The 10,504-nt window shown below is 51.3% G+C and overlaps 2 protein-coding genes across 2 annotated transcripts; both read right to left on the bottom strand.

Annotated features, from left to right (window-relative positions):
• Window positions 1-1,575: 1,575 nt before the first annotated feature.
• Window positions 1,576-7,318, bottom strand: Msrb1 (methionine sulfoxide reductase B1). Its single transcript, XM_032913713.1, has 5 exons — window positions 7,166-7,318; window positions 4,363-4,511; window positions 3,857-3,971; window positions 2,410-2,441; window positions 1,576-2,020 (listed from the first exon to the last, which is right to left on the bottom strand). The coding sequence occupies exons 1-4, from the start codon at window positions 7,218-7,220 to the stop codon at window positions 2,410-2,412; spliced, it is 351 nt and encodes a 116-aa protein (XP_032769604.1). The 5' UTR covers window positions 7,221-7,318; the 3' UTR covers window positions 1,576-2,020.
• A 407-nt stretch (window positions 7,319-7,725) lies between these two features.
• On the bottom strand, window positions 7,726-8,528 carry Rpl3l (ribosomal protein L3 like). Its single transcript, XM_032913768.1, has 3 exons — window positions 8,327-8,528; window positions 8,016-8,135; window positions 7,726-7,858 (listed from the first exon to the last, which is right to left on the bottom strand). The coding sequence occupies exons 1-3, from the start codon at window positions 8,378-8,380 to the stop codon at window positions 7,802-7,804; spliced, it is 231 nt and encodes a 76-aa protein (XP_032769659.1). The 5' UTR covers window positions 8,381-8,528; the 3' UTR covers window positions 7,726-7,801.
• Window positions 8,529-10,504: the final 1,976 nt, after the last annotated feature.

Here is a 10,504-nt window from a genome sequence, read left to right as displayed (position 1 = left end):
CTGTTTCTAACAGCCTTTGCTGAACCTCTGCCTTCTGGAGCCTGGAGCACCCCACCTCCATCATTGTGTACTCTGCCCCAAGATCCACAGAACGTTCAAGCCAGCCAGTGCTGCTGTTAAGGATGATCTGGCTGATGATTCATCTGGCCTCCTGCTCAAGGCAGCCAGAGTAGCAGGAAAGAGTCCAGCGGCTGCCATTTAGGGAGTCAATTAGGACAATCATGGGAATGAGAACATCAGACACACTTAGAATAAGGAGGACTCATTGTTAACACTAATAGCGACTTTTTAAAACAGATTGTAGGGCTGAGAGATGGCTCAGCGGTTAAGAGCACTGGCTGCTCTTCCAGAGGTCCTGAGTTCAATTCCCAGTGACCACATAGTGGCTCACAACCATCTGTACTGGGGTTCCATGCCCCTCTTCTGGTGTGTCTGAAGACAGCTACAATGTATCCTATACCATAAATAAATAATTCTTTCAAACAAACAAACAAAAAGATTGTAACAGTACTTAACACCTGCCCAGTACCAAGGAGAGGAGCATCTGTGCCTGTAGCCAGTTTGCTGGAGGTTGAAGAGGGGTCCAGAAGTTCTGCAGCCAAGGTCCGCTTACTTTTCCCTCAATATAGAAATCTGAGAGCATGAATTCCCCCTCCCATCAAGACTGGGACACTGAGGCCATCCAGAATGGCAGCCCCTGTAGAGGTTTGGTCTGTTGCTATGTAATACTAAATGTTGGCCCTCAAGGTCTGGTTGCCCCAGGGATGAGAGAATCCTCACTTATCCCTAGTGATGCTATGCGATCTCGCTCCTTAAAGCTATTGGTTGGAATAAAGATGCTGACAGCCTAGCTGGGCAGAAGAGAGGTAGGTCGGGTCCCCAGGCATGGGGTATGAGGCAGAGACCACGAGGAAGGAAGAGAAGAGAGAAGACACCATGGGATAGGCGAATCATGAAAACATGGCCATGGGGGCTGGCCAATCGGAATGAGAATGGCCCAAGCACAACATGCTAAGCTGTAATGTGAGGGTTACTGACAGGGAAGGAGAAGTAACAGGCATAGAGGGGTGATGTCTGCCCAGCTCTAAGGCTGACAAGGCTTATTATAAATGTGAAGGTTTGTGCCTTTTATCTGGGAACTGAATGATCAAAGGTGGGGTAGTAACCCCCAACTAATATTAATTTATCACCACACCAAGCCCGGCTGATCAGCAGGCAGCATCACCAGAGAAGGCCCCACCTCCCTTCATTCCTGAGGGACATCTCAACAGTGGGCCAGACGAAGGGACAGCCAGTCTTATTCACAAGAAGGCCCTGAGCCCCGAGTATCTCCAGGCAAACGTCTCAAACTCCTGCAGCCCCTGCTCGGCTCTTCCAAGCTTCAAGACCGTCAAACCTGACCTGCACCCTCTTCCCAGAGACTGAGGAATCCTCCTGGTTTTGAGACAGATGAGGGGAGACTAAACTCTCCCTAGCTCTGGCAGATGCTGGGCACTGTTTAAACACTGTTAAAATCAACCAAGCAGAGTGGCACTTACGACCCTAGTGCAATCCCTCGTATGAAACAAACATGGCCACTGGCTCAAACTTTGGGTTTATTCACTTCGACTTGCTCACTCCAGAGAGGAATCAAGGGGCAGAGGGCCTCAACATCACCCACTCTCCCGGATGTCAAGGGCTTCCAAGCACACACGATAAGGTACAGTGGCTTTCTCTTAAGAGGGACACGCCTGATGGTGTGGTGAGAACAAGGTCCCCCCGCGCTGGCTGACTAATGGGGTAACAGTTACTTTCCCAAGCCAGAGTGAGGCAAGACGAGCCTGCCGATTGTGAAATGGACTTCTGTGTTCTCTGCCAGAAGACAAGGATCCAAGAGTCGCCGGCATCAGCCCGCCTCCCTCCTCGAAGGTCACAGGTCATCACCACCCTGGGCTTGCACAGAAGGATTTAACCAGAGCAGATCATACGGTGACTGAGGCTGGAGTGGTTGGCCAGGGCAGTCCCATTCGCAGTCCATCTCCTGCAGAGCCCAGAGGAGACAGGCACAAGCTTTCATGGGGGTCAGGGCACATCCCCAGAACTGAGCCCCAGAGGAGTGAGTGTGGACAGCCAAGGAGATTGGTGGCAGTATGAGGGTCATTCAGAGATGACCTAAACCCAGAGTCTCCCACAAACTCAAAACAGCTCGTCTTAGCACCGAACCCTGGTTCATCATGGGAGAGCAGTGGTGCTTCCAGAAAATGCTTCCTCTAAAGTGGTTCCGCTGAGAGACAAGGAATCATCGGGAGCCTTCCTGGTGCTTCAAACGCCTCCTCCCAGCCATCCCCAGATTGAATGCCCAAGGTTCTGACGCTAACGTGGGGCTGCCAGATTAGTGGGGATTCCCATCTGGGAAAGAAAGCCACTCACCTAGTCTCCCTGGGAGGCAGGAGCTTCTTTGCCTGGAAAATCGAAGGGACAGAAAACACATCATGGTTAAGTCACGCTTCTGTTGGGCATGATGATTCATATCTGTAAGCCCAGCTGAGGCTGAGGCAGGAGATTGAAGAGGAGTGGTCTGAAGGTGCTGTATGGTAGTAAGTTCCAGATCACCCTGAGCCTATTAGGAGGCAGAGGCAGGTAAATCTCTGTGAGTTCAAGGACGACCAAGGCTATATAGTGAGACCCCTGCACTCGGGAGGCAGAGGCAGGAGGATCTCTGAGTTGGAGGCCAGCCTGGTCTACAGAGCAAGTTCCAGGACAGCCTGGGCTACACGGAGAAACCATGTCTCAGAAAACAAAGAAAAGAAAAATAAACAAAAACATTTAAAAACTAAAACGAGGGATTGTGAGACTCGGCTCAATAAGTCAACGGCACGTGGCGACCAAGCCTAGCAACCAGGACCCACACAGTGGAGGACAAGAACTGAGCCCCATAAACAGTCCTCTGACTTTCACCACATGCGGCACCACGCACGTACCCAAAATACACTAAGTAAACAACCTAAAACGTACTTCTGGGAGGGGCTGGGATGCTGGGCTGCTCTTCCACTGGACCCAGTTCCTTCCCCAGCACCCACATGATGGCTCGCAACCATCTGTAACTCCAGTCCCAATGCCCTCTTCTGGCTCCGTGGGCACTGCACACACACACACACACACACACATGTGGTACACAAGAAATCCATGCAGGCAAAATACCCAAATACCTCAAACAAAAATAAAGGGGAAGAAGAGGAATTCTTCTGAAAAGTGTTAAATGAAAACAACAAAAATCATGATTTAGACTCCAGGCCCAGGGACCCTGCTCAAAGCACCCTGAGTACTGTTCATTTCATGAGATCTACGGGAGAACCCACGGTCTCTCTCCCTCCACCAACACAGAGAACATTCCAGGCCATTCCAGACCACTTATTCAGCCCACAGTATAGCAACAGCAGCTGTTTATAAAGGAGCCGTTTATTGAGTTGTTACTATGTGCTAGGCCCCAGGGGACCCCATCGCTTCAGTTGTCCTCAGCAGTCGTGTGATAGGGAAAATACGCTGCCAGACCCACTGTTAAGAGGAATGACAGGTGCTCAGGCTCGGAAGGAAGCCTTTGGTCGCATGGCCCGGATCCTTAGCCTTGACCTACCCCTACATCCAACCCAAGACTCCAGCCACATGGAAAGGCCAGGCCTACAGAGAAAACCCAACACATGCCCTCCCTGAGATGCTCCCGTAGGAGACACCCTGAATGTTTGATCCCTGGTCAATCTTTCAGTTGGCTTTCCGGGTGCCATTGGTAGGTGTATTCCGCCATGGCTCACACAGCCTGCCTCCCTGCTGCGCCTTCTTCAGTTACAGCAGGCTGTCCCCGGCCGCTGAAGGTGCTCACCTTTAGGGATGAACTTCAGAGAACTGCTGAATATTCAGAACCGCGACTGTCCCCGCTTGGGGCCGTCATTGAGGAACTCGTGGCCCAACCCATTGCCACACTTGCCACAGGACACCTGGGAAAACCCAAACACCATCAGTCTCCTATCTGCTGCAGATAGGGGATCCTCCCACCACCTGCCCATTTCCCAAGGGCTGGGGCCTGTGCAGGGAAGCCGTCTTAAAGCCGAGCACTCTCAAAATCTCTGGGGTGCAGCCGGGTCTTTATCCCCAGCACCCGAGAGGCAGAGCCAGGTGGATCTCTGCCCTACAAAGTGAGTTCTAGGACAGCCAGGGCTACACAGAGAAACACGTCTCGAACAACAACAACAACCAAAAAATCTTGGGGTACCACCGCCACAGCTGAAGACAGAGAGCTGGGATACCCTCATGAGGGAACAAAGGAAGAAAGGCATGATTAGTTCCAAGGCCCTCCCTGCCAGCACTCACCAGGGCTACCACACTCACCTTTAAAGCTCCTGGTCGGTTTTTCTCAGGGCACTTGGCCACACTGTCCTCATGGATGGTTTCAGTAAATGCTGGCCATGGGGATGAGTGTGCGTACTTCGAGCGACTGGAGAACAGCTCATAGCCGCACTTGGCACACACGTAGACGCCTGTAGCAGAGGGTGAGCAAAAGGGGAGACCTTGACCCACTCCATCTGTCTAGAGCAAGCTTCCTTGACCTTGGACCCAGAAATGACTGCCAGCACAGAGCCCACTGTGGGAGACCGCTCACTACCCCCATTTATCCCCGGCTCCAAACCCACTGACTGGCTCTGGATAGACAGCCCCTAGCAATGCTTGACTGACTTACAGGGGACCAGAAGTCACCCTTCGGGCTCATTTCAGCTACTCTTAGTGGCCCTGTGATATGAAATCTTTAACATTTTTTTTTTTTGGTTCTTTTTTTTTCCGGAGCTGGGGACCGAACCCACGGCCTTGCGCTTCCTAGGCAAGCGCTCTACCACTGAGCTAAATCCCCAACCCCAATCTTTAACATTTTAATGTAATTATTTAGTTTTGGATGTTTGAAAAGACTTGTTTTTATTCTATGCCTATGGTGCTTTGCCTGCATGTATGCCCCTGTAACCTCATACACGAGGTGTCTGCAAAAAACAGAAGAGACCAGAAGAAGGGGTTGGATTCCCTGAGACTGGAGTAAACAATCACGTGGTTGCTGGAAAAGAAACCCAGGTCCTCTGGAAAAGTATGCTCTTACCCTGAGCTATTTCCAGCCCCTTGTCTTCTGTTTTGTTTGTTTGTTTGAGACAAGACCTTGTGCCAATTAGTTTTTGTCAACTTGAGACAAACTAGAGTTCCCCAGGAAGAAGAAGGGGCTGAGAATGGGGTCTATGAGGAACTTTTTCTTTTTTTTTTTTTTTTTTTTCCGGACAAACCTGGTCTACCACTGAGGATATTTTTCTTTTCTTGTTTGCTTGCTTGTTTGCTTTTCTGAGACAGGGTTTCTTTGTGTATGGCTGTCCTGGAACTACCTCTGTAGACCAGGCTGGCCTCAAACCCAGAGATCCACCTGCCCCTGCATCCCAAGTACTGGGATTAAGGGCATGTGCCACACACCCCCACACACACAGGGGCATTTTCTTGGTGAATGATTGATGTGGGAGGTTCCAGCTCACAGTGGGCAATGCCATCCCTGAGCAAGTGGATCTAGGTTGAATAAAACAGGTAGCCAAGCAAACAAGGGTAGCAAACCGTTAAATAGTCTCTGCTCAGTTCCCGCCCCCAGGTTCTTACCTTGGTTTCCCTCCATGGTGGACACTCACTTGTAAATTGAAATGGACTCCTTCCTCCCCAGATGGGTTTTGATCAGTGTTTTATCACAACAGAGAAGCAAACTAGGCCAAGTCTTACAATGTAGCTCAGGCTAGCCTGAAACTATGTAATCTAGGCTGACCTCAAATTTGAGGCAATCCTTCTGCTTGAACCTCCTATAATCTGGGATTGCAAACGTGAACCACCACACTTAGCTAACATTTCCACTTACAGACCTGAAGGTGGAAAGCTGGGGTTGCAGTCACACAATACAGTATGTGGCCAAGAGAAAACCCTAGAAATCTGATTATAGCCTTCCTTTACCCCTGGACAGGCTCCCCACAGCAGGGCCCCTTACTCCCAGTGTAATCATATGGTCCTCCCTCTCAAGTGGGCATCTCTGCTCGTCAGTGGTCTTGGATACCCATGTATACTCAGCCATGGGCCTGCTCTCTCAGCAGCAAAAGACTGGCCCTAGGGAACAGTCTTCCAAGCCAGATAGGGAACGCCGGAAAAATAACAGCTGAGGAGAAAGGCTTCAACCTGGCCCCAAAAGATCACCTAAGTGGAAGTATGTTTGCAAAACTGAATTACATAATCGTTTGAAAGACTTAAAAATGGGAACCTGCAGGGTCCTGAATCATCTGTCACCCACCACTTGAGGACAGACACCCTGGAGAGTGAACTGTTCATTCAGGAACTGGAGAGGAAGCAAAACCCGAGCCCGAGTAAGCGTCTAGCTTGCCAGGGCAACCTGAAGGCAACTGGAGTGCTACAGCCAAGAATTCAAGAGAGGCCTCTTCCCAGCAACCCCACAGCACAACTGGCTTATCCAGGTGCCAGTGTCACAACCCAGTCCTCTAGAGGACTGAAATCCAACAGATCCCGCCCCAGGGACGCCAGTGGCAGTTTTTACCAAATTAGTCCAGTATCAGCAGAACCCAGCAAGGAGACCAAGCAGCGTCTCTCACAGCCTGGAGCTACTGTGCCCGAAGTGTACTGGTCAAACTTCATTTATGCTGACAAGAACCCACTGACAACCAACCCAGAGGGCGGAGAGGCACCTGAGACAGCACGTTCGGGACTGGACGGAAAGTGCAGAGCTTGCTGGCTCATCCAAGTGAGTCGGGGAAAGGAACATAGCCAGGGCAAACTCCAACGCTGACCTTAGACCACTTACCACCATCATTCCGCTCCAGAGTTCTGACCACTCTGAAACCACCCGGTGGCACCACCCCCAAACATCTGGCCCAGAAAATCCCCCAAAGAGATCTACACTAAAGTTCAAGGCCTGTCCCCCTCGAGAAAGGAGACTAACGGAATGTCCCTTCTCTCAAGTCCTCCTGCTCCAGAATGCCCTGGCCAGCCAGCTCCCCTCCTCCAAGCCCTAGGACTGGTGTTCGCTTCTCCTCGGCAACCACACTAGCCCGGTCCTGGTTCGGGAACTCCACAGCACCCCAGGAGGCGATGTCTGCTTTAATGTCACAGGGTGTACCTGGCTCGAAGTGATTCTGGAAAATCTCGCCTCCGAAGAAGCTGCAGAACGACATAGTCGCGACCAGACGAGCAAAGACCCGGGCGAAGACAAGTAAAGCCCTCAGGTCTGGACTCAAACCCGACCCCTTCCCAATAACCAATCACTTTCCAGTTCGCCACAAGCCCCGCCCCTAGAAAGAAGACCAGTCACTGCAGGATTTCCCCATACCCGCCTCCTAGCAGCCCCGCCCTCTACCAGTCTCTCTTCCCATAGGCCCTAAACTCCACCCACCCAGCCAAGCTCGCCCGGGACCACGTCCTCACTTCCGCCTCCAGAAGGCCCCGCCGGAAGAGCCGCTCCCCGGAAGTTTTGCTCTTCAGAGGAAGGCCAGACCTAAGGCCAGAGAGGCTAGGCTACAAGCTTACCAATGGTACTAGCCAATGCTAATAGCTACTACTAATACCATTGTGCAACTGGAGGGGAGGCACACACACCCACCTATATCTCTAGTCCGCTCGAATCCGGCGCTAAACCCTGCGCCCCGAGCCGCGTTTCCCAGCCCAAAAGAGAGACAGAGATAGAGTTTCCTCAGGACTTTATTGAACAAAAAGGACAGGACGCACTCCATCCCAGGTGTGCTCCATTCCAGGCATCTTAGACGTTTCCCGAGGTCTCCGGCTTCTCTTTCTCCAGATGTTTCTTTTGGGGGCCCTGGTTAAGGTGAAGAGACAGGGTGAATGTTAGTCAGGAGAGTCAGTCAAGAAATGCTACATACCACCAGCTCCAGGGCTACCAGAGCCTGCTCTACTGGTCCACTAAAAGCCCCCTTTCTTCTAGTTCCTCTCTGGAACAAGTGGGACTAGCTCACCATGAAGGCCCTCTTCTCCTGCGCTGTCTGGAAGCATCCATGGCCAAACTTAGAAGTGGTGTCAATGAACTTGAGCTCGATATTCTCCAGGGCCCTGCGGCTGTGGTGCACTAGTAGGGACTGGGCATCCAAGAGAGAAGAGATGTCAAGGACCGAGGGCCCCAATTCCTCCTGTGACCTCCAGTTCACCCAAGGAGGATTAGATCACTCGCTCTCTTGCCAGACCCCTTCCTTTACTCTCCCACCAGCACATCCCACCACAGAGCAGGTTACTGGAGTCCACTCCCCCCAGCTTGCAGTGAGGCACTGACCTTCCTCAGTGTGATCACTCTCTTCTTGGTGCCAGCAATGCAGCCTTTTAACATGACGAAGTCATTGTTCACTTCCCCATAGTGGGGGAAGCCACCCTGCAGGGAGACAGATCACACCAAGCCAGGAAGTTGTAATGGAAAGGGGCCTATGCCCAGACCCCTGGGTGTAGGGACTGGACTCAGCAGGGGACGATAACATCTCAGCTGGAAACTAAGTATTTTTCCTGTGTCATCTCATTTAACAGTATGCCTTTTGGTGGGGACACTGCGCTCAGAAGTTTGGATTTACACCTGTAAATCCTGCACTTGAGAGGGTCATGTGAGATCCCTTTGAGTTGAAGGCTAGTGAGTCTAGATAACTCAGTTTGAAGAATTCTAGACTAGCATGCATGAGACCCTGTGTTCAATCCTGAGCACTACATTAAAAAACAGTTTTAGGGCTGGAGAGATGGCTCAATGGTTAAGAGCTCTGACTGCTCTTCCAGAGGTCCTGAGTTCAAATCCCAACAACCATATGGTGGGTTACAACCATCTGTAATGGGATCTGATGCCCTCTTCTGGTGTGTCTGAAGGCAGCTACAGTGTGCTTATATATAATAAATAAAATAAATCTTTTTTAAAAAAAACAGTTTTAGCTGGGTGGTGGTGGCACACACCTTTAATCTCAGCACTTGGGAGGCAGAAGGTGGAGGATGTTTTGAGTTCAAAGCCACCCTGGTTTACAAAGCAAGTTCCAGGACAGCCAGTGCTACACACAAAAAGAACAAAACAGGGTATGGTGGCATAAGCTCTCAGCACTCACCATAGTAGAAAAAGGAGGGCCAGAGGCTGGAGAGATGGCTCAGTGGTTAAGAGCACTGACTGCTCTTCCAGAGGTTCTGAGCTCAATTCCCAGCAACCACATGGTGGCTCACAACCATCTGTAATGGGATCTGGGGCCCTCTTGTGGCCTGCAGACAGAACACTGTATACATAGTAAATCTTTTGGCAGAACACTGTATACATAGTAAAAAAAAATTTTTTTTTAAGGAAAGGAAAAGGATGATTTTCACAGTCATCCTCAGCCATATAGGGAGCTGCAGGCCAACCTGCATTTCATGAAATTATATATAATATATAATATATTAAAGTAGACACATGCTTCAGGCTCCATGGCTATTCCCTTCTAGCTCTGGGCTGGTTCCTGGGTCCCCAAACTCCCTGGACACAGAGTACAAGCCCCTCACAGCAGTTATCAGGGCTCAGGAACAGACGAGGACTAAGGTTTCTAAGTGTCTGCTCTCTGGCATATCAGGCCTCCCGTCCCTCCCTCCTGCCAGGACCTTGGGCCTAGTCTGGGTGTGGGGCAACATCCAGTTGTAGAAAACCCAAGGAGCTCTTCCAGCAGGGTAGCACCGAAATGGAGCTATCGCCTGTCCCCTGACCCCCACCAGACGCCATTTGGCAGCCTGGCCACACTGTCTCACCAGGGGTGTGATAGACTTGTCGGTTACGTCATAGCTGGTAGATGCGTTGTTTCTGACCATCTTCCCGTCTTCCATGTGCAGCCCCCGGCCAATGCGGTAGATCTAGCAGGAAAACAGCACAGTGTGGACCTGTGTAGGTTCTGGGGCTAGCAACACGGCCAGACCCATGCTCAGCACACATGCTCAGACTCTGAAACTAGAAATGTTTTATGAACCCAACCACTGCCGTCCCACTAGAGAGCCCTCAGAGTTAGGGACACACCTTCTTGTTCAGCTCTGTACGGTGGTGGTAACCCTTCTGCCCAGCCCGGGCGATGGAGCAGCCTACTCGGGCAGGGTGCCAGGCACCAATGCAGGCCACCTTGCGCAGGCCTTTGTGAGTCTTCCTGGGAAGCTTCTTGGTATGCCAGCGACTGGTGACCCCTGTAGATGGGAAGGGCTAGGGGTTCAGAGGCTACTCCAGCCCCCACTAACCAGTCTTCATGGAGCCACTGTCTCTACCAGGCCCTACCTTTAACACCCCGGCCCTTCGTGACAGCAATGACATCAATAACCTCACTCTGGCTGAACACGCTGTGTACAGGCACCTGCTTCTCCAACCGTGCCTGAGCCCAGGCCACCTTCTCAGCCACAGTGCCACCATTCAGCTGAATCTCCATGATGTGGGCCTTCTTCTGCCTAAAGGGCAGCAGCTTCATCTGTGAGACACAGA

Source organism: Rattus rattus, chromosome 9, assembly GCF_011064425.1.
Source record: "Rattus rattus isolate New Zealand chromosome 9, Rrattus_CSIRO_v1, whole genome shotgun sequence".
Classification (NCBI taxonomy): Eukaryota; Metazoa; Chordata; class Mammalia; order Rodentia; family Muridae; genus Rattus; species Rattus rattus.
The sequence above is the reverse complement of the archived record's forward strand: the minus strand, read 5'-3'. Positions and strand labels throughout refer to the sequence as shown.

What these genes read in the sequence shown, in the direction of transcription:
- Rpl3l (XM_032913768.1), bottom strand. Translation starts at nt 8,380, where the DNA reads ATGTTAAAAGGCTGCATTGCTGGCACCAAGAAGAGAGTGATCACACTG. An exon ending in GAGTGATCACACTGAGGAAG is followed by an intron (nt 8,136 to 8,326) that starts GTCAGTGCCTCA and finishes TTGGATGCCCAG; the next exon opens with TCCCTACTAGTGCACCACAG. An exon ending in AGGAGAAGAGGGCCTTCATG is followed by an intron (nt 7,859 to 8,015) that starts GTGAGCTAGTCC and finishes CACCTTAACCAG; the next exon opens with GGCCCCCAAAAGAAACATCT.